A 26,613-nucleotide genomic window follows, 5' to 3' on the forward strand; every position below is an offset into this window, starting at 1 on the left:
ATTGTTTGTACCCTGGGGACTTTTATTTTGAAAGCGATAGTATTCCCAGAGGCACCTTTGAGAGAGAGTGGAGAAAAAGACAGAGTGGATGTTGATGACTGCTTGGCTGTATCTCTTGGTCCAGAGAAATTCAACTACACGTAATAGTTTTCCATTGTAACCAGTGTTTTACTTTTACTGCCAATCCACAAGTCCTCTGTTGGAGGTAGTGTTTAATATCTACAACCAGAAATAAGGGTTAAACAAATCTATCCAATCCAGAATGAGAATGTCATATCCAAGGTGAGGTGAGGAGTGATATACAGTATATGCCAATTAGGAATGAGGGATATAATAAGTTAGCCAGGACACCAGGGTTACACCACTTACTCTTACAATAAGTGCCATGGAATCTTTAATGACCACAGTCAGGACATCCGTTTAACGTCCCATCTGAAAGCCTGCACCTTACGCAGGGCAATGTCCCTGTCACTGCCCCTGAGCATTGGGAACTCCTTAGACCAGAGGGAAGAGTGCCCCCTACTGGCCCTCTAACACCACTTCCAGCATAAACATATTTGTTGTGTCCTATATAAGAGCGCGATTCAATCCGTAGCGCTAAATATCTATGCTATAGTGCGATTTAAATTTAAAGGTAATTTCCGATTGTTATGCAGCGTTTACCGTGAATGCAGTCTCCGCAAATGTGGGAACATTGCTTTTAAATTAAAATCTCAGTGTTTTCCATTTGAACATGCATGTAGGGTAGATAGGGTTTGATGGAAGAGTAGAGAAACTTGTCTGACTGTGCGACCACATGACTGCCCTTCAGGCTGTGATGAGATTTATATGAACTGAATACTTTATTGTGAACCTTTTAGTTTTAATCTGAATTAATATTAACAAAGAGTTTTTGATATAATACAGTGATATATAGCATGAATGGAAAATACCTTTTAGTTTGAACTAATCATAATGCCTTGCCAGAACTAACCATTTTATAAAACTATATAAAGCTATGCTATGTAATGGTAAGATTCTTCCTTGCCGAGTCCTCCTATACTCACAGTTGTGAATAAGTACTTTAACAATGTGTACCTACACTGTAATTCTATAACCATGCCATGTACTGCATGTTCTAACCATCATTCTAACCATCACATATTATGACCAGTAATCACAGACAATTAAGTTTTGACATGAGTGATTTGATAATTTCACTATATTTTTTCAGTCAGTTTTTGCCTGCCTCATAATAAACAGATGGTAAATCCAATGTAGTAGAAACACTTTATTGATAACCCCCATCTCTTATCAGATGTGTGACTTCAATGCACTCTCACTGTTAAACACACATCAGAGTTAGAATTTTACTCAGACACTGAAAATGGATGCGGTGAACCTGCAGGAAGAAATGGTGCCAAGAGAAGACTTGACTATTCAAGTACATTTTTGAAATATTTTCTTTTATTTTTTTGTCTGAAATTACAGCAATATATTCATAAATACCTAATTACTACATTCAACAAATAATATATTACATTACAATTAATTCAAACAAGTACATTTTAAAATCAGAGTTTCACAGCATCTAGAGTCTAGACGTCCTCCATAGAGTAAGGGGGCTATTGCGTGTGCGTGCGTGGTAAAGGAGGCTCTGGGGAAGGGCCTAACGTCCTTCCGCTAGCTCATTGGCTACTTAACTCAGTGGTAGCGTGCTGTCTGATTGACAGGCGGTGCTCCTATCGTAGCTCTGCTCTAGTCTGTAAACATGGTTCCGCCTCCCTAACTGGGTGTTCCTCTGAAAGCTCACCAGGAGTGGAACAAAGAGGGATGTAGGGACCAGACCTGCAGCCACCCTTCCCCTCCCTGCCATCTCACATCCACAACATCAGACTGGAGTTCAAACAGAACCCCTTTTGGACTACATACTCAAAGCCTTGTGAAAATCTGACTGACAGTACTACAATACCCACGCTGCATTGCGATCTATGCTGTCGGAGGTCCTCCTGCAAGGCTAAACGTTTTTTTCTCCAAAACTACAGGCCAGACACTCCCACAGAAAGAAGGTAGGGGAATAGAGAGACTGGGGAACAGGGGTACTGAGGCACAGGAGACGGCTATGGCCAGCAGCGAGGTGGACACTGATGCAGGCATGAAAACACACACTATAGATACACAGTGCAGAGCAGGACAATGATTCATATACTTGGCAAAAGAGAACCTTTTATTGACTTTGGATTTAAGGGCCCTCAAGTGGAAAACAAATCATCCATTATCCAATTGTTGGCAAGGGATTGGACATTATGATAAGTGGGATCAATGTAGTAATATAATATGTTTTGAAGTGGGTTGGCCATTTAAATTCAGGGAGTTAGCTTAATTACTCTATTTGGAGGTTTAAAAAAGTATCATGATATTTTGTGCGAGGGAGGGCTACTTTTTGGCACTATTTCCTTTTATGGCAAACACAAAGGAGAAGAATCTCAGGAGATCTCACTTGGTGCATTGTCACATTGCCATGTGGTACTGACTGCATTGTTCCCTCCTCTCTGTGGGTTTAGTGATGATATGAATATCTCATCATAATGGGTGTTGTGTCCCTCGTGCTTAATGATAAGGTCCAGAGAGATGTGTCTAGTTATCAGTTAACAGTTCTACTAAGCACCCATCCCTGGACTAGGGCTAAAGGGGGGATATAGAGAGAGAAAGAAAGAGGTATAAAATAAAGGATGACACTGTAACTGTAGCTGTCACTCACTCTTCCCCATGGGTAACTACTCACACAGGGAGAGTAGCAAAACATGCTGTTCCTGACAGGAGGGGTTCTGTGTGGGGCTGGTGTTCTAACGGAGTGCATGGATCTGGGAGGCCTGTGGGGCCTGGAGTTAGGTCTTACCCCCATCTCAGTGAGCCTTACTGGGCCTGGAGGCCAGGGGAGGGAGGGCTGTGGCTGGAGCTCAGGCTGCTGCTATGGCTGCACACATGGCTGGGTCAAAGGGGGAGAGGAGAAGAGGAGCGGAGTGGAGCATGTTCTCTCTCTCTCCTTTTCTCCTTCAATCTACACCTCCGAACAGGGCTGTCCTGGCCAGCAGCAGAACAAACACTAAAAGCAATGCTTTCTGTTTCACCCAAAACAGCATTAACATATAAAAAAATGGCAGGCTTATTTTCTTCTTCTTAAAAGAACAATGATTAAAGTAATAAAAACATACAAAATTATTTTTAGTCTTAATATTATTTACAATACAAGGCCGAAGCACCTTTTAAATTCTTATTCTCATCTCGAAATAAAACATTTCCTTTATTCGTTCCAAAATGTGCATTTTGTAAGTTCTTTCCTAATTTGAACACAGTTCTTTGTCGTAACACAGTACCACCAGGTAGTTCTTCAGGTCTTTCTCTTTAAGTGCATTTCAAGTTTGAAAGCTGGCCTGACCTGCCGCCAGGAGAGATGCTGGGAGGTTCAGTCCTGTCCGATTGGCCAGAGGTAGGGGCATTGGATTGGTGGAAGATGGCGCTCGGTCACGTGACCACACCCATTCCAGGGCTGAGCTGCTCTCAGATTACAGGATTGTCTGTGTGGGTGTGGCTGTGAGGGGAGCCCAGGATGGGTCTGGGACCGCAATGTAAGAGAGTAACTGGTGCCTGCTGAAGAGCATGGTGTGAGTGTGTGCCTCTTTGTATGTTTGTGTGTGTGTTGACCATGCCGTCCTAGAGCTTTGCCCCGTGTGTAACGTGCCCTTTGCTCCCTCTGAACCCAGGGTTAGCACAGACCACTGGCTGGTGGCACCGTCCCTGGCAGGCTGGCAGCAGCCCCAGTCAGTGCTTCAATGCTTGGCCCTGCTTCCCCATCCATCTATCAATGAATCCATGAATCCATCCATCCCTCTCTCCTGTGGAGCTGTCCATCCGGGTCCAGATCCAGGCTGGGTCATAAAAATAAACTCTGTGTGTCTGTGTGGGCGGGGAGGGAGGGGGCCGGGCCTGGGGGTCAGTGGGGCTGTCACCTGGGGGGGTAACCCTTGTAGTGCCCTCCCCTGGCCCAGTGGGCCTGCGGCAGTGTCAGACACTTCCTGAAGTGCTCCAACTCCGCCTGTAACTTCTCCCTCTCCACCGCCAGCTTCTGTCTCTGAGACATCAACTCCTAGAAAGAGAGAAGAAGGGAGAGAGAGAGAGTGGGGGGGGGGGTCATAAAGAGAAAGTAACAACGCAACGCAACACAAGAGAAGAGAACGACACACACACACACACATTTGCTTTGAATTCCGTGGCATTATTTTATATTATTTTATAGTATGAAGAATACAACTGAACATAGCTGAAGAAAATAGAAAGGATATTTTCTCCAAACGATTTGAAGGAACCTCAGTGATAGATAGATGTAGCAGACAGTGTCTTACCCCCATGCTATGGGAGAGCTGCTCTGCTGTCAGGCTCAGGTTGTAGTGCTGGTTCTCCAGTCTCCGACACTGGCTCTGTAGCACCTGGCGCTCCACACCTTGGTCTGGAGGAGGGAGGGAGGACCGAAGGCAGGGGAAGAGAAGGAGGGGAGTGGAGAAGGAGGAGAAGGAGAGGAGGGAGGCAGAGGAGGAGAAGAGAAGAACAGTGTGAGCCTGAGGGGATGTGACCTGGGTTCTCATTAGCATCCACGCTAACACTCCCTGTCTGTCTGTCTGTCTGTCTGTCTCCCCCATGTACTAATAACCAGACAGCAGCACACCGCTAGAGCTACAACAGACCATACTGCCACAGGCTAGCAGCACACAGCCTGCTCTGCACTCAACTCACTACACAAGACTCATTACAGACAGCGTGTACGTGTGTGTATGTTTGACTGTTTACATCTTCTTTGTTGGACCAACAGAGTAGTAGAAAAGGATGAATACCACCCTCTAGTGTTGGGAATACGCTACAACTACTTTTAACCAAAGGTATACCGATAACATGTTCATTGGGGTCTAGATTTCAACCATACATGAACCATTCCAAAACCTAGGACATTAGTCATTAAAGGTCCAATGCAGGCATTTTTATCTCAATATCCAATAATTTCTGGGTAACAATTAAGTACCTTATTGTGATTGTTTTCAATTAAAATGGTCAAAAAGAAACCAAAATAGCTTCTTAGCAAATACCAATTTCTCAAGCAAGAATTTTTACTAGGACTGTCTGGGGGTGCTCTAAGTGGGAAGGGGAAAACTGAAAACTAGATGTTATTGGCAGAGAGGTTTGGAACTCTCTTTCTTATTTGTCTATTAACTAATTCACTGCCTGGTGATGTACTAGATGTCACAAAACTCCATCCCACTAAAACAGGCTGAAATTACATTTTTGACTGCACTGGGCATTTAAATAAATGTAGAAAAGTGACTGACTGCTTACCTTCAATGTATTCCTGATAGGCTTCAAAGATGGCTTCAATCCCCTGCCACCTGGGTACTGGGGCCTCCTCTTCCTCCTCTTCCTCCTCTTCTTCTGAGTCCTCTGGTGCAGACTGCTCCTCCCTCGCTCCTGGGGGCTCTCGGTGGGGGTGCGGGGGGCAGTGCTGCCCGTTGGGCTGGGGGTGCAGGTGCGCGTGTGAGCGCGGGTGTTGGATGGAGTGTGTGTGCGGGTGTGTGTGAGGGTGTGTGTGTGGCGGGGGCGGCCGGCTGGGGGCACTCTGCAGCTCTGGAATGTTGTAGTGCACTGAGGAGTCCTGGAGGTGAGAGGGCTCCGAGATCACTGTGGCTCCACCTAGAGAGAGAGAGAGAGAGAGAGAGAGATAGAGAGAGAGAGAGAGAGAGAGAGAGAGAGAGAGAGAGAGAGAGAGAGAGAGAGAGAGAGAGAGAGAGAGAGAGAGAGAGAGAGAGAGAGAGAGAGAGAGAGAGAAAGGGATATTACATTATCACATCATCACTGTTATTACTTGGGTTGTTCCACGAATAGAGAACATTTTGCATCCTTTTGATATTTAAAGGAGAAATTGCGCACCAATACTGCATTTTATAAGCCTGTTATATTCAATGAAGTGCCCTTTAATATTGACCAAATGGAATAATCAATAAATCAGATTTGTGCCAAACTTCAGAACATTTTAACATGTCCTTGGCATGTTTTTAAAGGTCCAATGCAGCCATTTTTATCTCAATATCAAATCATTTCTGGGTAACAATTAAGTACCTTACTCTGATTGTTTTCAATTAATATAGTCATAAGTAAACAAAAATAGCTTTTTAGCAAAGAGCAATTTCTCAACCAAGAATTTTGTTGGACTGTCTGGGAGTGGTCTGAGTGGGGAGGGGGAAACTGAAAACTAGCTGTTATTGGAAGAGAAGTTTGGAACTCTCTTTCTTATTGGTCTATTAAGAAATATACTGCCTGGTGATAGGCAGGTCAAAACTCCATCCCACCAAACAGCTCTTACACTAAAAGGGAATTATCATAATTTTCCAAATTTCACAGTATTATTCCAACCTCATTGTGTGGAAATATTTATAAACACCGGAATATCATGTTTTTGACAGTATTGGGTCTTTAACCCAAAGTTCTTCAAGTTTTTACCATCATTGTTAGCCCTAATTATGTTCTTGTTTGACAAAATCATTTCTGAAGATTCATATTTATTTATTTCATGTGATTAGTGATTCATTTAGTGAACTCTCGTTTCTAATATGGAGAAACTATTCCTTTAAAAATATTTGTTCAAAACAAACATTGAACAAATAATAGTCAAATCATAGTGTAAAAGCAGGTGAGCTGGTTCTATGCTTTTTGGCCATATTCTGATGTTTTGTGCTGGAAAACTGTGCGGGTCGAGCAAAACACGTCAACTCTGTTAACTCTGTTGTTTTTTGTTGGTGAAACTTGCATTTCATTGCCCATCCCTGTTGCACACAGAACAAGCTTCCATTCCCTCTGTCACAAGGAGATTTATGGCTAATTTAAGATGAAAACATCAATTCTGTTACGGTCAACCCTGTTACTTTAATGGCAATACATTGGCACTTACTATAGTATTTATTTTTATTCAACCCCTTGAGATGGGAAAACTCTATGACAGAATGTTAAAATAAGGTAAAATGCTGCACAACGTTATTGGTCAGCGTTAGTATCTGGAGATTCACAGTATAAGCTGATCCTAGATCTGTGCCTGAGGTAACTTCCACCTGGAGTATGACCAAGAGCTGCTGCGGTATAACCTACCTTTGTGCTTCTGCAGGGCCTTCTGGGTGGACTGGAGGACAGACTCGTGGAACTGCTGGGCAAACTCTTCGGCAGTAAAGCTCTCCCAGGGCTTGGTCCGGCCGTTCAGGCTAGGGGGAGCGTCTTTAGGCTGCACGGGGGGCCGCAGGCTATTCAGCAGGCTGGACGACGAGCTCCTCTTGGATGGGGGGGCCTCAGGGAGCCCACGGGTCTTGTCCGGGTAGGGGAGCGGAGGAGGGGGGTCCTTTGGTCTCAGTGCGTCAGAGGAGGAGGGGGGTTTAGGCTGCCCCAGGAGTCCACCAGGGGAGGAGGGACTGGAGGGCCTGGCACTGAGTGGCTCGTCTGATTCGCTGGAAAGCGCTGAGGCAGGATCTGTCGTGACAGGCGGATGTTACAGTCAATTAAATGAGACGCATTCCCACCCTGTTTCATATAAATATACTGTATCAAGACATCAGCAAGCAATCAATCATTTGAACCGCAATAATAGGAAACCCATAACATTACTGCCTATAACACTATTATATAGATGTCTCTCACACACCTGTCTCTGCTAGATTAAGCACAAACAGCAGGGAAGGAAAGAGGAAGGGTGTGTGTTTGTGTGTGCGCGTGTGCGCTTACCTGAGTTCTGTGCTGGGGGGGTCTTACATAGGGGGTGAGGGGCATGTCTGATGGTATCCAAGGTTACGCTCTTCTGTTTAATGGCCTGAAGCAACTCTACCACGGTCTCATTATCTGGCAGAGAGAGAGAGAGAGAGCATTAACATCTCACCCTCACCTCTGTAATCCCTGCTGCACCTCTGCTGTGAGTGTGTGTGTGTGTGTGCATGTGTGTGTGTGTGTGTGTGTGTGTGTGTGTGTGTGTGTGTGTGTGGGGGGAGGCTGCATGCTGCCATCTGCAGGAAGCATGCGGTAAATCCACAGGATTAGCGCGGGATCACCGTAAACCTGCCGCTGCCACTCCACGCCTCGCCACAGCAGTGTGTGTGTGTGTGTGTGTGTGGTGTATGTGTGTGTGTGTATCTGTTTCTCCTCACAGAAAGTCCAGCTGTCACACTGAAGAGGGAGAGTAATGTGTAATGCATACTAGCAGCAGTGTGATTAATATACAGTACCAGTCAAAAGTTTGGCCACACCTACTCATTCCAGGGTTTTTCTTTATTTTTACTATTTTCTACATTGTATAATAATATTGAAGACATCAGAACTATGAAATAACACATATGGAATCATGTAGAAACCAAAAAATATATTTTATATTTGAGATTCTTCAAAGTAGTCACCCTTTGCCTTGATGACAGCTTTGCACACTCTTGGCATTCTCTCAACCAGCTTCATGAGGTAGTCACCTGGAACGCATTTCAATTAACAGGTGTGCCTTCTTAAAAGTTAATTTGTGGAATTTCTTTCCTTCTTAATGCGTTTGAGCCAATCAGTTGTGTTGTGACAAGGTAGGGGTGGTTTACAGAAGATAGCCCTATTTGGTAAAATACCAAGTCCATATTATGAAAAGAACAGCTCAAATAATCATTACTTTAAGACATGAAGGTCAGTCAATCTGGAAAATTTCAAGAACTTTTAAAGTTTCTTCAAGTGCAGTCGCAAAAACCATCAAGCGCTATGATGAAACTGGCTCTCATGAGGACCGCCACAGGAAAGGAAGACCCAGAGTTACCTCTTCTGCAGAGGATAAGTTCATTAGAGTTACCAGCCTTAGAAATTGCAGCCCAAATAAATGCTTCACAGAGTTCAATTAACAGACACATCTCAACATCAACTGTTCAGAGGAGACTGCATGAATCAGGCCTTTATTGTCGAATTGCTGCAAAGGACACCAATAAGAAGAAGAGACTTGCTTGGGCCAAGAAACGCGAGCAATGGACATTAGACCGGTGGAAGTCTGTCCTTTGGTCTGATGAGTCCAAATTTGAGATTTTTGTTTCCAACCGCCGTGTCTTTGTGAGACACAGACTAGGTGAACAGATGATCTCTGCATGTGTGGTTCCCACCGTGAAGCATGGAGGAGGAGGTGTGATGGTGCTTTGTTGGTGACACTGTCTGTGATTTATTTAGAATTCAAGGCACACTTAACCAACATGGCTACCACAGCATTCTGCAGCGATACGCCATCCCGTCTGGTTTGCGCTTAGTGGGACTATTATTTGTTTTTCAACAGGACAATGACCCAAAACACACCTCCAGGCTGTGTAAGGGCTATTTGATCAAGAAGCAGAGTGATGGAGTGCTGCATCAGATGACCTGGCCTCCACAATCACCAGACCTCAACCCAATTGAGATGGTTTGGGATGAGTTAGACCGCAGAGTGAAAAGCAGCCAACAAGTGCTCAGCATATGTGGGAACTCCTTCAAGACTGTTGGAAAAGCATTCCAGGTGAAGCTGGTTGAGAGAATGCCAAGAGTGTGCAAAGCTGTCATCAAGGCAAAGGGGGCTACTTTGAAGAATCTAAAATATATAATATTGGTATATGGCCAATTTACCACGGGTAAGGGCTGTTCTAGACTAGACTGGTTACCAACGTTTAAAAAAATACCTGTGGTATATGGCTTTCAGCCAATCAGCATTCAGGGCTCGAACCACCCAGTTTATAATGTACAATACAGATCTCAGGTGTCTGTCACATTTTGTACATGTCTCCAGAGCACACTGAACATGATAAACAAGTTCATGACAATGGTAAGCAGGGTTAGAGGTAGGGGGTTGGTTGTTCTGTGCAGTCAGGCTGGATGGTGAGTAGGGGTTAGGGGAGTAGGATGTAGGGTGTTAATGTATATAACTCCTGCTGTATAGTGATGTGGGACAGACTGAACATGGTGAGTAGTGTATAGAGTGTAGGGTGTAGTGTATAGAGTCTAGGGTACAGCGTGTAGTGTACATATGCTGTACAGTGACATAGGACAGACTGAACATAGTGAGTAGGGGTTAGCGTGTAGTGTTTAGGATGTAGGGTACATACCTCTCCTCTGCTGTACAGTGACATGGGACAGGCTGAACATGGTGAGGAAGCGTTTCTTGTCCTCCAGTTCAGGGGCTTTGTCCATCTCCTCTGGGGTGAAGTGGGTGCTGAGGGGGGCCGGGGGAGGAGGGGTGCGTTTGGATAGCACAGCCGGGGGCGAGGGGCTGCGCTCCCTCAGCATCCTCCTCCTCTTCCTCCTCTTCTGCAGCACCAGGTGGTCGCGTCGTGACACCGTGGTCAGACCAAACACACACAGGAAGTCCACTTTCTACAAGGGGAGAGCAACGTCATATAAAGCCAGGAGATGACACAGTGTAGAGTGTGTGTGTATGCAGGATAAAACCCGTACCTCTGTGGAGTCGTCCAGTTTGAGAGGGGGCTGGTCTGCTACCCTCCTGAGGTGGGCCCTGACTTCCTCCTCATCACTCTCATCATACGAGTCATCCAGCTCGTAGTAGTAACCTGGAATGACCAGAGGAGTCAGTTAGTACTGACTTACATACAACTTACAACTACAGTACATACCACCACTACACAAACTGAACGTACTGACACTGACACCACAAAAACGGAATCTCAGAACAAGTTAGACTTGTTAGCTTAGAATGCATTTTCAACATAACACAAAAACTAAACATCGAAAGTAAATCAACTAAACTATAAAAACATAAGCCTGAAACAATGGGTTTAGCAGCAGTAGGGTATCTCGCACCTTTTTCCCTGGCTTCTCTCCTCCTCCTCTCCTCCAGGTCCAGTTTACTGACAGGCCTACGGTGCTGCTGGAGAAACTCATCATACATTAGGCCAGACTCAGGCCCCATCCCCTGACCCAGACCGTGTCCCTGGGCCTGGCTTTGTCTCCCCATCCCTGGGGGCCCCTGGTAGCTCTTCAGGGCCCCGCTGCTCTTCATCCCTCCCCCCAGCTCTCCGTACTGGCTGGGCAGGGACAGCGAGGCCCTCTGCTGGCTGAAGAAGGTCTGGGTGGATTTCTCCAGCTCTGCCAGGAAGGTGCTGGGCTCAGGCAGCCCTGGGGGGCCTCTGAGAGGGGGATGGTACTTCTCCAGGCCCCCGTCCCGGTCCCTGCCCCTCCGGAGCCCATCCTCCAGTTTGGGGGGCAGGCGGCTGAGGTCGTAGTGGCACAAGCCCGGGGGGTCGTGGTGGGTGGTGCGTCGTGAGTCCGAGGCGGTATCAATGAGGGCGGCGGGGTTCCACAGGGTGGTAGGGGGAGGGGGGTGGGGGTGGTCGCGGGACTGGGGGGGTTTGGGGGAGATGAGGGGGGGAGGGGCGCCCAGGTGGGGATGGAGGTCGCGGCCACCCGGCTCGTGGTGATTTGGTATGGATCTGTGGGAGAGAGAGCGAGAAAGAGACTGTAATGAGCACTGTATTGTGTTACTCACAACGAGCCGTGATACACACACATTCCTCTGTAATTCACACACCCAAACTCCACACATACACCTTCTCCCAGATACACACACATATAGGTAGGCACCTCCCTCCTTCCGTTCTCTCTCTTTCCCTCTCTGTAATGGTCTTATCAGGTCCAGGCAGAGTAGCCCGGAGCGTAGTGGAGAGGAGAGGAGGATGTGGTCAGAGTACACAGGCCTCTACTCTACATCTCTACAGCCAGCCTGGGTTGCTTTGATCTACCACTGCCTTTCAACACACAGGGTTCACACAGAGGAATACGGACAGACGGACAGACATGACAGGATGAAACAAACACAGATTCAACAGACAGACAGACAGACAGACTCAGGATGAGGGAGAGAAAAAGACAATCAGACAGATTACACAAACAGAGACAGAGATTGGCAGATGGATGGACACACAGACGGAGGGACAGAACTGTCCAGAACCTCTCTCAATACAAAACCTGGCACTACCTCCTAATCTGATTCTATGTGCATCCAGCGCTATGGATGTGTGGATGTGTGTATCTGCAATCTGCAGCCCCTGGGTTGTAAAGAACCCAGCATAAAGTATCAGGGTGATTATATAGCAGGATTACAGATGTGTGTGTGTATGTGTGTGTGTGTATGTGTGTCTCCCCTGTACTGCCAGACCTGTATTAACCCCACTCATGAAGCCTGACCTACCTACTAAAACACCAGTCAGGGCCAGCAACATGTACACACACACACACACGCACACACACACACTCACGCACACGCACACAGGGACAACAGGGGGCTTATGCTGTACAAGGTGGAGAGGATTAGCCCAGAATTAGACTTTGTACATTTTAGCTGCCCCACTCACTGCCTGAATGATAATCTAAATCTCCTCCTGATGAGCCAATAACCATCAGGCATTAGGACCCCAATTCTCCTACTAACTGAAACCCATGAATGACATCCCTACCCCAGAAGCCTTAGAGCCTACCGTGTGTGTGAGATAGTGTGACGGGGCTGTCAGGTGTTAGGGGATAGGAATACAGAGGATGATGTGATGTGATTCATGTGACTGCCTTTATCTTCCTCTACATCCTCTTGCCTAAGAGACTTGTGAAGGCTGCCATATTGCAGCATGGCACTGCACCGTATGCAGCTATAAACTGTCCCCATCAGGAAGGCAGTAACACGATCACAGCCAGCACACATCACAGAGAGAGAGAGAGAGAGAGAGAGAGAGAGAGAGAGAGAGAGAGAGAGAGAGAGACAGAGAGAGGCAGGCATTGATATTCAAGGAGAGAGAGAGAGAGAGAGAGAGAGAGAGAGAGAGAGAGAGAGAGACAGAGAGAGGCAGGCATTGATATTCAAGAGAGAGAGAGAGAGAGCGCAGAGAGATGCAGGCATTGATATTCAGAGGCAGCAGTCTCATCTCTGGAGCCCCTGTAGAGCATCAGTACTTCATTTACCCTGGACTGCCTGTGTGGGATGATCTGTGTGTGTATGTGTGTGTGTGCATATATGCCTCAGTGTGTGTGATGATCTGTGTATGTGTGTGTGTGGAGATGTTTCCTTTTTGTGCTGCTGGGGTTTTGCATCCCTGCGTGTTTGTGTGTGTGTGTATTATCCTTGGTGTGTGTGGATGTGTGTTGCCTCTCAGTGTGTGTTAGGAGGGTTGATTAGTGCCTCCCTGGCTTAGATATGAGACTTGGGCAGGGTGAGAGTGGAGGCGAGGGGAGGGTGCGGTGCTTTGGTATTTTGCTTCAACGACTGCAGGAGTCTGTTCCCGCTGCTGCCTGTAATTGCTTTTTAATTGGCAATTTAGATTCATGGCTCCATCAGAGAGGCGTAAATGAGCGCCCTCCCATACGTGGGGTCTCCCACCCCTCACCAGGGGGCCGCCATGGCCCAGGCTTACACAGAGGGGGCAGCCTGGGTGTGAGAGTGTGTGTGTGTGTGCCTGTGGGTGTGTGTGTTCCACTGTGTCTGTGTGGCTAAATCAGAGTATCAGTATCAGATTGTTTTTGTTGCACAGTGTGAGTCTGAGAAATAAGGGGCACATTTTTGTGGTGAAGCCTCCAGCAGGGCTAAAGGTCAGGGAAAGATGGTGTGTGTGGGGGGGTCATCCTGCAGGGTCATCCTGTCAGCCCAGCACACAAACAACAAGAGCAGAGTCCTTCATCATCATTAGAGGACCCTTAGTGACACACACACACACACACACACACACACACTCAAATTCTACCAGATCTCACAGCTCCTGCAAACTGCACCAGTGAAGTGAGTAGAAGGACTACATCCAGAGAATTAGAGAGTCTAAATCCCTCTCTTATAGTGTAGAGGGTATTTCTATGTGTGTTTGTGTGTGTGTCTAACCTGTGTGTGTCTGAGCGTGTCTCTCCTCCCTCCCCAGGTCGTCCCAAGTCCAGGTGTTGCTCTAGGACCTGCTGTCTGAACTCTGACACCTGGTACTGACGATCCTCCTTCTCTTGGCGAAGCATCCGTTGCCGCGCCAACCAGCGCTCTTCCTCATTGGTCCGCTGGAGCATCATGGCGGCGGTGAGCCCCGCCCCAACGCCGCCGGGCCCCAGGTAGAGGCCATGGGCGGAGACCAGGCCGGGAACGCCGTGATGCGATTGACTCAGGGAGGAGTGGAGGCCTGGTGGCATTGGCTTAGGAGCTGGGAGGGCGGGCTCTTTGGTTTTGTCTGAGAAGAGAGGAAATATGTATTTTTATTCTGATTATTGAAGACCTATATCAGTGTGATGTGTACCGTTTTTATTGAGGTGACATAGGTCATGGAAATATTTTGAGTGGTATAATATACAGTTAGTCAGGACTGTGCTTGAGAGTGTTGGAGGACGGTGGGGTGGTGTTGTGTCGTACCTGACCGGTTGGGGGTGAGTCTCTCAGGCTTGGTTCTGTCCTCCTGTGCCCTCATGGCATGGAGCTCAGCTAGGTAGTGACTCTCCATCGCCTTGGACTGTAGCTCCTTCTCTCTCATCACCCTCTCCTTCTGCCTCTCCATCTGCCTCTCCATCTCCCTCTCTCTCTCTCTATCCTTCTCTCTCTCCCGCTCCCTCTCCCGCTCACGCTCTCTCTCCCGCTCCAGCTCTTTCTCTCTTTCTCGCTCCCTCTCTCTTTCTCTCTCCCGCTCCTTCTCTCGCTCCGCCTCACGCTCCCTCTCTTTCTCGCGCTCTCGTTCACGCTCACGCTCCCTCTCTCGCTGCCGGAGCTCATCTTCCATCTGGAGCCTGTAGAAGAGAGGCATAAGGGAAGCGAGAAGGGAAGAGAGGTAAAGAGAGAGAAGAGAGACAGAGGAAACAGAGTATTATTATATCTGACCATTACAACACTCAGTGAGAAAGACACTGAAAGACTTGTTAAAAGACCGAACAGACAATTTCCCATTTGGTGTGTATGTGTACACTATATGTGTGTGTGTGTGTGTATGTATGAGTGTGTAGAAGAGGACAGTACCTTTCGGACAGTCTCTCAGACTGCAGTGCGGACAGTGAGGGGTGTGTGAGGTCCCCGGGGTAGCGGACACCCTGCAGGTGCATGTGGACAGCAGAGGGGTGCAGGGGGGGCAGGCCTCCCCCTCCTTGGAGCTGGTAGAACGGTGACCTCAGAGCTGATAGACAGAACGGATCATCCATCCTGAGAGAGAGAGAGAGAGAGAGAGAGAGAGAGAGAGAGAGAGAGAGAGAGAGAGAGAGAGAGAGAGAGAGAGAGAGAGAGAGAGAGAGAGAGAGAGAGAGAGAGAGAGAGAGAGAGAGAGAGAGAGAGAGAGAGAGAGAGAGAGAGAGAGAGAGAGAGAGAGAGAGAGAGAGAGAGAGAGAGAGCGAGCGAGCGAGCGAAAGAAAGAAAGAAAGAAAGAAAGAAAGAAAGAAAGAAAGAAAGAAAGAAAGAAAGAAAGAAAGAAAGAAAGAAAGAAAGAAAGAAAGAAAGAGAGAAAGAGAGAAAAGGAGAGACAGAGAGAGTGTGTGTGAGTGTTTGTGGATGAGAGAGATAGAGAAAGAGTGAGCAAATGTGTGTGTGTGTGTCAGTCTGATGTCCGTGGCTGTCTGTCTCTGCCTCTCTGTGGCTCATCTCCTCATTAACTCCATTACTGGGCTGTGTGTGATGGCTTCTGCCCTCCTCTCATCCTGCTGTGCTGCTGACATAGCACGGTCATGCACCCTGCCCCATAGCCTACAGCAAACAGCACATCAAACCTACACACACACACACACACACACACACACGACAGGATCGAATTCTAACTAAGCACTACCTGTCTCCATCAATTCTAAGCCTTGTCATCGAACTGTCAATCCACAGAAAAAAAGACTAGAGGCTAACTGGGGCTTTCTTCAGCATCCCTGGCAGTAGTAGCCACTGATAACAACATCAAACACTAGCTAGCATGTTCACATCCCTAGCCTTGAGTGTTAGCAACCACTGGAAACTAAAAGAGTACCAAAGACTAGAGGCTAACTGGAGCTTTAGCATTGCTGTCAGTTAAAACTACTGAAACAGTATCCAACGCTAGAGGCAAGCCAAAGGTTCTGTTAGCACCACTACCTAGCAGTAGCAGTCTTGCTGCTGGTCAATGAGTGTTGTCCTGACTCACCTGTAGGGGGCGAAGGAGGGATGTGGCAGGTAGGAGGGATGGTAGTAGGCGGCGGCTGCAGCGGCGGTGGCGGGGTCCAGGCCCAGGGGCAGTCCAGAAGGCATGCGGAGGTCCTCGGCCGTGGCGTAGGGGCGGAACCCCCGCAGATACTCCTCTGGTACACCACCAGGGGGCACTCCATGGGGCAGCTGTCTGGGCAGACTGGTGAGAGGAAGGGAGAGAGGAGAGGGAGAGAGGGAAGGAAGTATATAGGAATAATGAAGGAAGATGAGGGGTAGGGAGAGGAGGGAGAGAAGGAGGGAGGGAAAATGGGATTTACTTAGTTAATTGTATTTGATCATTAGAAATACACATAACACCTAATAAACAATAGGGTATGACAGTGTGTACTGTCAGCACTGTACTGTACTGTCAGTGTTACTCACTTGAGGGGCTGGAAGCGTGCGTCCTGCATGACAGCGCCGGGGCTCAGGCCAAAGGCATAGGGGTTTCCCATGAGGTGAGCAGGGACTGAGGGGCCACCTTTCTCCTGCTGGTGGGGCGCCTCTGCCCCCAGACGCTCCCTACTGACCCCACGAGGGCCCGAGTCAGCCTAAGAGAGAGAGAGAGAGAGAGAGAGAGAGAGAGAGAGAGAGAGAGAGCGAAAGGGGAGGGAGAGAGGGAGAAGCACAGTCTTGGTAATTGTTCCCGGGGGCCTGTGACCGACACGGTTGTCCACACACATGGACCACATCCTGGGGATGAGAGGAGGGAAGAATAGGCCCCTCTCTCGATCTCCGGCTGCCTCCTTCCTTTCTCTCTTCCTGGCAACACCCCCCCCCCCCCCCCCCCCCAGGCCCTATTCTCTCGCACGCACGCACGTACACACGTACACACACACACACACACACACACACACACACACACACACACACACAGGGAGTGAATGGAGAGCTCTCTTGTCATTCTAAGGAAGGCTAGTCATCTGCTCTCTGAAGAGGAGACCATGAAATGGAGGAAAATCAGCAGTCACAGACATTCCTCCTTTACACTGCATCACATACTCTACTGGTAATACTGTTCTCTTACTTCACAGTTGGAAACAGTCTTTTTCAGGACATATGAGTGTGGGTGTGGTAGATACACTGAATCAGTAGTCTGAGCCTCCTCTACCCAGCACACTGACTTTGATCCTGACAACAGAGCAGGAGTGTGAGTGTTTGTGTGTCTGGAGATGAGCCATGCTAGAACATCAACTGGCAGTGAAAACAAAGCACACAGCAGCATCTGCTCTCTCTCTCTCTCTCTCTCTCTCTCTCTCTCTCCCTCCCTCCCTCCCTCCCTCCCTCCCTCCCGCTCTCTGGCAGCAGGCCTGGGCTCACTTCCCCAATCTCACAACACAGACACATAAACACACACCGTTTCAGCCCAACAAAGGCAACCTGCAGAGAGACAGAGAGAAAGAGAGAGGGGGAGAACGCTGTGAAGCTTTGGTTTGTCCCTGCCTACATATCCACTTACAGCATTTAGTCCAGGGTATAGGGAGAGGGAGATGGAGAAAAGCAGTACGTGAGTGGCTGGGTTCAAGGGCTCTAGGAGAGAGACGGAAGAGGGAGAAGGAAGGGGGGTAGAAAGAGGTAGGGAGAGGATGGTGGTGGAGAATGTCCAGGGACGAGAGAGTGGTTATTCCCTCTCTTCTGCACCCTCCTCTCCCCACACACCAGATAATAGAAGGAGAGCTAAGAGCTAGGGTACTGTTGCCATTGAAACACTTCCAAAGACAGTGGAAGAAGGGAGGAAGGTGCCCTGCTAAATTAACCCCTGGGATGCCTGGGAATAGAGGTAGGCTTTCCTACATTGCTGTGCGTGTGTATAGTGTGTATGTACAGTATGTGTGTGAGTGTGTGTGTATCTTTCCACTGTCACTGAGAAAACACATCCCATTTAGTCCCTTACCCCTACCCCCTGTCCCATTATGCTCACCCCTTCAAACCATTACCCCCACCCCCTCTCACAGCCAATGACCTGGGGTGACACTGACGCACTAACATTTAATATTAAATGGCTCTAATGTTTGCCCCCCCTTTCTCTCTCTCTCTCCCTTGCTGCCCTTGGTTCCTTGTTGTTTAAATAATAATAAATAATAATAATAATAACACGCTTCACTGAGCAGCCAAGCACAGTGGCACTCTCCTGTCCCCTGTCCCTCGCCCCAAACCCCCACGCCCAGCCCCCTGTCTCCCCCAGTCCCCCCTCCTGCCCTAATGGCTCTGTTAGCGTCATGGAGGTGGGCTTTTCCTCTCCGATGAGCAGCCAACTGGAAAAGTGGTTCAGATATGTCAAAAGAAGTCAAAATCAGAGAGAGGCCAGGAAAACGCAAGACGACTCCATCCCGCTCTCCCTCCCTCCATCCTCCTCCACCCTCCTTCTTCAACCCTCTCTCTTTCTCTGCCTCCTCCTCCCTCCATCCCTCTCTGCCTTCATCTCTATCCATCAAGCGGTAAATGGTGGCTGTCTGGAGACAGTACAGACCTGCCTATTAGCAGGCACTCTACTGTTATTTGTGGCAGGGCTGCTGACATTTAGCCCATCTCGCCCTCGCTTGCTGACACACACACACACACACACACACACACACACACACACACACACACACACACACCACACAGAGCCCATCTCTCCCCCTCTCCCACTGAGCGCCATATTACGTATTAGCACAGAGTGAACAGAGCTAGCCGCGCGTAGCCCCTAATATCCCTGTAAATCAAGGAGAGAGGCTACGCTACGCTACGTTGGTCTGGCAGTGCCTGCCTGTCTGTCCTTCTCCTTGCTAGTCACCGCTGTGAAATTTTTAAACAACATCTGTTAGAGAGCCACCAGGAAAAGAGGATTTGTGTATTTTCTCTGCCTCTCATCTGGCTGTTCTGATGCATCTTGATTCAATCATGACCCCACAGAGAGTGTTGGGAAGAATGTCTTTTGATTGTTTTTAATATTTATATCGGGATGAGCCTGAATAGTATTGATAACAGGCATCCATGTTGAAAATTGTATTTTAAAATGTGTCCTTTCAAAATTATTATTTGATTCACAGTATCATATGATCAGTTCTGTTCCAAAAATGAAAATGCAGTGACTTCAACTGATGACCAATTTCAAAGACGGATTCAAACAAAATCCTGTTCCTAATGAATCAAATCAAATCAAATCACATTTTATTTCTCACATGCTTCGTAAACATCAGGTGTAAACTAACAGTGAAACGCTTACTTACGGGCCCTTTCCAACAGTGCAGAGAATAATAATCATAATAATCATAGAAAGATAACACAAGGAATAAATACACAATGAGTAACGATAACTTGGTTATATACATGGGGTACCAGTACTGAGTCGATGTGCAGGGTTACAAAGTAACTGAGGTAGATATATACATATAGGTAGGGATAAATTGACTAGGCAACAGGATAGATAATAAGCAGTAGCAGCAGAGTATATGATGAGTCAAAAGAGTCTAAATGATTCCTCTATATTATAGTACAATGGCTGTTATACTGTATCTAAAACAAAGAAAAGAAAGAAAGATAGAAAGAAAGAAAGAAAAAAAGAAAGAACGAAAAGAAAGATAATATATGATGCCCCCTGGTGGCCAAGTTACACTATTGCCATTGACTGTGTGCTCTCTCCTCCTCAGGATGTTCACACGCACTTGGGCCAAAAATAAAAGAGACTCCCGTAGCGCCTGTCTGCAACCTGCGTGTGTGTGTTGAGAAGATGGCTGACTGCAATGTGCCAGTACAACACACAGACTATTGATGAGCTGTTGGGATGACTTTACTGGCAGCAGGAGGCAGTACAGAGATGAATAGAGATTACTGTCTGACAAACACAGGCTATCTGAGAGACAAAAGACTCACTGCATAGCGCCTGCTTCTACTGGGCTGTGTGTGTGTGTGTGTCACTAAGGGTCCTCTAATGATGATGGAGGACTCTGCTCTTGTTGTTTGTGTGCTGGGCTGACAGGATGACCCTGCAGGATGACCCCCCCACACACACCATCTTTCCCTGACCTTTAGCCCTGTTGGAGGCTTCACCACAAAAATGTGCCCCTTATTTCTCAGACTCACACTGTGCAACAAAAACAATCTGATACTGATACTCTGATTTAGCCACACAGACACAGTGGAACACACACACCCACAGGCACACACACACACACTCTCACACCCAGGCTGCCCCCTCTGTGTAAGCCTGGGCCATGGCGGCCCCCTGGTGAGGGGTGGGAGACCCCACGTATGGGAGGGCGCTCATTTACGCCTCTCTGATGGAGCCATGAATCTAAATTGCCAATTAAAAAGCAATTACAGGCAGCAGCGGGAACAGGCTCCTGCAGTCGTTGAAGCAAAATACCAAAGCACCGCACCCTCCCCTCGCCTCCACTCTCACCCTGCCCAAGTCTCATATCTAAGCCAGGGAGGCACTAATCAACCCTCCTAACACACACTGAGAGGCAACACACATCCACACACACCAAGGATAATACACACGCACACAAACACGCAGGGATGCAAAACCCCAGCAGCACAAAAAGGAAACATCTCCACACACACACATACACAGATCATCACACACACTGAGGCATATACACACACACACATACACACACAGATCATCCCACACAGGCAGTCCAGGGTAAATGAAGTACTGATGCTCTACAGGGGCTCAAGAGATGAGACTGCTGCCTCTGAATACCAATGCCTGCATCTCTCTCTCTCTCTCTCTCTCTCTCTCTCTCTCTCTCTCTCTCTCTCTCTCTCTCTCTCTCTCTCTCTCTCTCTCTCTCTCTCTCTCTCTCTCTCTCTCTCTCTCTCTCTCTCTCTCTCTCTCTCTCTCTCTCTCTCTCTCTCTCTCTCTCTCTCTCTCTCTCTCTCTCTCTCTCTCTCTCTCCCTCTCTCTCCCTCTCTCTCTCTCTCTCTCTCAGCAGCTCAAGCCAGACTCTCTGTGTGTGTGTCTGGTTTGAACCCTGCATGGTCTCCAGGCCCCAAGTCCCTGTAACCATGCCTCTAACCCAGGCCCTGCTAGTGTCTGAGTGGTTCTAACCCTGTCTCTCTCTGTGTGTGTGATTCTAACCTTAGGATTATGCAAGCTGGGGGCCTGAGGTCAGTTCCCAGCACAGCCCGGGCTAGGAACTAATGGAATAGACAGCACTAAGAGAGAATAAGGGGAGAATGGGAAGAGTAATTGAGAGTGGGGAGGGCAGGGGCGGAGGTGGGGGTGTTAGGGACGTTAAAATCTTACTAAAATGTTGGCTTGGGTGAGTCTCCCCCATCCCTCCCTCCCTCGCTGGTGATTAGGGATAAAAACAGAGGGCTGGACAGAGCTTCCTTTGTTTGCAATACTGAGGGACGTTTTTTGAGAGAAAGAGAGAGTGTGTGCTTGACCCTGCCCATTGTGGCACTGTGGGTCTGTGTGATGGCAGGGTTTCATGCGTTTGCTGGAGCGTCATAGGGTAAACAGGGGAGACGCTCTGATGCTAGGCCCCCTCTGTCTCACCCCTCTCACCCACTAGTCTCCCTCTCACCCCCCGCCCCCCTCTCACCCACTAGACTACCGCTCGCCCCCGCCCCCCTCTCGCCCCCCTCCTTCAGCTGGGTGGCCTCGAGCTGTCGGAGGCGCCAGAAACCCCCCCAGCACGACCTTCTATCTCCCAGCATGACCCTGCACACACACACACTGACACACGTATACACACACACATACACATACACTGGAACAGAGTGCATCTCAAGAGCTAGCTGGAGCCACTTCACCCCAAAGATAAACAGGGTGAGTGTGACTCTGTGAAGGAGAGAATGTATATGAGTGTGTGTGTGTGTGTGTGTGTGTGTGTGTGTGTCAGTTTGTGTGGGAGCAGAAGGCCTGTGCCTCTCTCTCCTTATCCCTCTCTCCCTATCGCTATCCCTTTCTCTCTCTCTCTGCTCCCCCGTTCTCTCTTTCCTCTAAGGCAAGGAAGGTGATGACAGGGTTGTGAAAGGATGACATCACTGCTCCCTCCCCTCCCACCCATAAGGGCTCTGGTTAACCCTTGACCCCTATCAGGGTCAGTGCTAATGCGCTATGCTTGAGGTGAAGGGGCGCAGGGGCGGGGGTGGGAGAGGGCAAGATCATAGGGTGCGATGGCAGGGGGACAATGGGCTGGGACGCTCCCACACAGAGGGGCGAGCTGACCCCCTATCTCTGAACCCCATCACCCCTCACTCTCTCTCCTCCATCCTCCTCTCCCGACTTCCTCAGTCTCCAGGGAGACATTCAAATACTATAGAGTGTTGTGAGAGTGTTGCTGCGGAGTGTTGAGGAGTGTTGAGGAGTGTTTAGAAGTGTTGAGGAGTGTTGAGAAGTGTTGCATAGAGAGTGTTGAGGAGTGTTGAGAAGAGTTGAATAGAGCGTGTTGAGGAGTGTTGAGGAGTGTTGCATAGAGAGTGTTGAGGAGTGTTGAGAAGAGTTGAATAGAGCGTGTTGAGGAATGTTGAGGAGTGTTGCACAGAGAGTGTTGCGAAGTGTTGAGGAGTGTTGCATAGAGAGTGTTGAGGAGTGTTGCATAGAGCGTGTTGAGAAGTGTTGCATACAGAGTGTTGAGAAGTGTTGAGGAGTGTTGCATAGAGTGTTCAGGAGTGTTTCATAGAGAGTGTTGAGGAGTGTTGAGGAGTGTTGCACAGAGAGTGTTGAGAAGTGTTGAGGAGTGTTGCATAGAGAGTGTTGAGAAGTATTGAGGAGTGTTGCATAGAGAGTGTTGAGAAGTGTTGAGAAGTGTTGCATAGAGAGTGTTGAGAAGTGTTGAGGAGTGTTGCATAGAGAGTGTTGAGAAGTGTTGAGGAGTGTTGCATAGAGAGTGTTGAGAAGTGTTGAGGAGTGTTGCAAAGGGAGTGTTGAGGAGTGCTGAGGAGTGTTGCATAGAGAGTGTTGAGAAGTGTTGAGGAGTGTTGCACAGGGAGTGTTGAGGACTGTTGAGAAGTGTTGAGGAGTGTTCGGGCGTGTTCAGGAGTGTTGCATAGAGAGTGTTGAGTAGTGCTGAGGAGTGTTGCAAAGGGAGTGTTGAGGACTGTTGAGAAGTGTTGAGGAGTGTTGCAGAGAGTGTTGAAGAGTGTTGCAGAGAGTGTTGAGGAGTGCTGAGGAGTGTTGCAAATGGAGTGTTGAGGAGTGTTGAGGAGTGTTACATAGGGAGTGTTGAGGAGTGCTGAGGAGTGTTGCAAATGGAGTGTTGAGGAGTGCTGAGGAGTGTTACATAGGGAGTGTTGAGGAGTGCTGTGCTGCTCCTCTGCCCTCCACCATTAGCCCCAGAGCTGCGATAAAAGGGCTTAGAGGGAAGCCATAATCCATAATCCACTCCTTATCAAAACTAGCAGCTACACACACAGACACACGCACACTGGGTCAGACAGCATGAGGGGGAAGAGGGGCAGGGGGGCAGGGGACGCACTTGACTGCTGAGGCCCTGAGGGGTTAGAACAAGGCTTGGACTGGGCTGGAACTGGGAGTTAGAACAAGGCTTGGACTGGGCTGGGACTGGGAGTTAGAACAAGGCTTGGACTGGGCTGGGACTGGGGGTTAGAACAAGGCTTGGACTGGGCTGGGACTGGGAGTTAGAACAAGGCTTGGACTGGGCTGGGACTGGGAGTTAGAACAAGGCTTGGACTGGGCTGGGACTGGGGGTTAGAACAAGGCTTGGACTGGGACTGGGGGTTAGAACAAGGCTTGGACTGGGACTGGGGGTTAGAACAAGGCTTGGACTGGGCTGGGACTGGGGGTTAGAACAAGGCTTGGACTGGGACTGGGGGTTAGAACAAGGCTTGGACTGGGACTGGGGGTTAGAACAAGGCTTGGACTGGGACTGGGGGTTAGAACAAGGCTTGGACTGGGCTGGGACTGGGGGTTAGAACAAGGCTGGGGCTGACAGGGCCTGACAGGGGCTGACAGAGGATGAGGGTTATAAAATAGGGCTGACAGGAGCTGACAGGGACTGACAGGGGCTGACAAGGGCTGACAGAGGCTGACAGGGGCTGACGGTTATAAAATAGGGCTGACAGGGGCTGATAGGGGCTGACAGGGTCTGAGGGTTATAAAATAGGGCTGACAGGGGGTGACAGGGACTGACAGGGGCTGACAGGGTCTGAGGGTTATAAAATAGGGCTGACAGGGGCTGACAGGGAAGGTGGGTTATAAAATAGGGCTGACAGGGGCTGACAGGCGCTGAGGGTTATAAAATAGGGCTGACAGGAGCTGACAGGGGCTGACATGGGCTGAGGGTTATAAAATAGGGCTGACAGGGACTGACAGGAACTGACAGGGGCTGAGGGTTATAAAATAGGGCTGACAGGGGCTGACAGGAACTGACAGGAGCTGAGGGTTATAAAATAGGGCTGACAGGGACTGACAGGAACTGACAGGGGCTGAGGGTTATAAAATAGGGCTGACAGGGACTGACAGGGGCTTACAGGGGCTGAGGGTTATAAAATAGGGCTGTCAGGGGCTGACAGGGGCTGAGGGTTATAAAATAGGGCTGTCAGGGGCTGACAGGGGCTGAGGGTTATAAAATAGGGCTGTCAGGGGCTGACAGGGGCTGAGGGTTATAACATAGGGCTGACAGGTGCTGACAGGGGCTGACAGGTTCTGAGGGATATAAAATAGGACTGACAGGGGCTGACAGGGGCTGAGGGTTATAAAATAGGGCTGACAGGGTCTGACAGGGGCTGAGGGTTATAAAATAGGGCTGACAGGTGCTGTGGGTTATAAAATAGGGCTGACAGGAGCTGTGGGTTATAAAATAGGGCTGATAGGGACTGACAGGGGCTGACAGGGGCTGAGGGTTATAAAATAGGGCTGACAGTGGCTGACAGGGGGTGAGGGTTATAAAATAGGGCTGACGGGCTGACAGGGGCTGAGAGTTATGGATGAAGCTAGGGCTGGGGGTTGGGGGGCTCAAGGGGGCACAGATGTTGGCTGCCGTTGAGACTGTCACCTCGGTGGCCTGGTGGCAGCTGGCATTGTTTAACACACAGAGAGAGGAGGGGGAGGAGAGGGGGGAGGAGGGGGAGGAGAAGGGGGGAGGAGGCGTTCGCAGAGCCGCCAGCTATGTCACATGTACATATGTCACATACATTCTACCACGCCATGGGTTACAGACAAGCCTGGATATCCGCTAATCCCTCACAATCCTGTGTTTGTGTGTGTGTGTGTGTGTGTGTATGTGTGTGTGTAGGCAGCCTCTTGGTGCTAGATCTCTCTCCAGGGACAGAGAGGTTGAAACGTTGCTTTGACTAGGCTGATAAAATGTGAGAAAGATGGATGAAAATATAGTGGTTACACACATGACGTAACAGGCAACAAGATGTGAAAAGAGAAAGATGACAGAGAGAGGAGGGGAGACAGCCACAGCAAGTACATACAGTATGTGTGTGTGTGTTTGTCTGTCTGTCTGTTTGTGTGTGTGTATGTGTGTGTGTTTGTGTGTTTGTCTGTCTCTGTGTGTGTCTCACCTGGCGTGCCTCGCTCCTCCAGAGGCCATTGCTGGTCTTAGTGGGGGCGATGGTGACGACGGGCGGGGTGCTTGGCACACTGTGGCCCCCAGGTGGCACCAGGACAGGCCCCGGGCCCAGGGGGCCTCTCTTGGGCGTGCTCACCGGAGAACTGTGGTTGGTGGCTGGGGACGAGACCGGAGACGACTCACTACTGATGGACGAGCCAGCTATGGAGAGAGAAGGGAGGAAATTACATTATTACAGAGCCTTATTACTATACAGCCTTATTACATTACAAGTTACTAGACAGAGCCACACAGTATCTGTTCTCAGCTAGCGAATCTACAGAAAAGTTGTGTAGTCTCTGAGCTAGAGGTCTTCACGGATCCACCTGTACCCGAATACCCGAGCGGGTCCAGATCCCGTAACGCGTCTGGGTCGGATCTCTCTCTCCCTCCCACTCTACCGCACCTGCTGTCTCGACCTCTGAAAAGCCAACTGACATTTATTCCTGAGGTGCTGACCTGTTCCACCCTCTACAACCACTGTGATCATTATTTGACGCTGCTGGTCATGTATGAATGTTTGAACATCTTGAAGTGGCCTTAATCGCCATGTACTCTTATAATCTCCCCCCGGCACAGCCAGAAGAGGACTGGCCACCCCTGGTTCCTCTCTAGGTTTCTTCCTAGATTCCTGCCTTTCTAGGGAGTTTTTCCTAGCCACTGTGCTTCTACAACTGCATTGCTTGCTCTTTGGGGTTTTAGTCTGGGTTCTGTATAAGCACTTTGTGACATCTGCTGATGTAAAAAGGGCTTTATAAATACATTTGATTTTATTTGAACTAATATGATTGTCACAGGTCTTGGGTATGTGTAATTTTAACTGCCTTTTATAATTTATGCTGCTCTTGCTTTTCACGAGAGTGGAGCGTGTAGCTTGTTGTTGTTGTTGGCCAATCATAAGTCATC

The 26,613-nt window shown here is 48.7% G+C and overlaps 1 protein-coding gene across 1 annotated transcript in view; it reads right to left on the reverse strand.

The window, feature by feature from the left end:
• Nucleotides 1-1,424: 1,424 nt before the first annotated feature.
• LOC121548304 (genetic suppressor element 1-like) overlaps nt 1,425-26,613 on the reverse strand; it is a 25,651-nt gene continuing 462 nt past the window's right edge. Inside the window, exons 2-15 of the mRNA XM_045209950.1 lie at nt 25,661-25,869; nt 16,574-16,740; nt 16,149-16,349; nt 15,014-15,193; nt 14,420-14,787; nt 13,910-14,240; nt 10,855-11,483; nt 10,492-10,604; nt 10,143-10,410; nt 7,789-7,902; nt 7,165-7,536; nt 5,365-5,715; nt 4,383-4,486; nt 1,425-4,126 (exon numbers count right to left, since the gene is read on the reverse strand). Of these exons, the coding sequence (XP_045065885.1) occupies nt 3,986-4,126; nt 4,383-4,486; nt 5,365-5,715; nt 7,165-7,536; nt 7,789-7,902; nt 10,143-10,410; nt 10,492-10,604; nt 10,855-11,483; nt 13,910-14,240; nt 14,420-14,787; nt 15,014-15,193; nt 16,149-16,349; nt 16,574-16,740; nt 25,661-25,869 (3,548 nt within the window). The 3' untranslated portion in view covers nt 1,425-3,985. The remainder of the gene's footprint in view (nt 4,127-4,382; nt 4,487-5,364; nt 5,716-7,164; nt 7,537-7,788; nt 7,903-10,142; nt 10,411-10,491; nt 10,605-10,854; nt 11,484-13,909; nt 14,241-14,419; nt 14,788-15,013; nt 15,194-16,148; nt 16,350-16,573; nt 16,741-25,660; nt 25,870-26,613) is intronic.

Source organism: Coregonus clupeaformis, chromosome 32 (genome assembly GCF_020615455.1).
Source record: "Coregonus clupeaformis isolate EN_2021a chromosome 32, ASM2061545v1, whole genome shotgun sequence".
Classification (NCBI taxonomy): domain Eukaryota; kingdom Metazoa; phylum Chordata; class Actinopteri; order Salmoniformes; family Salmonidae; genus Coregonus; species Coregonus clupeaformis.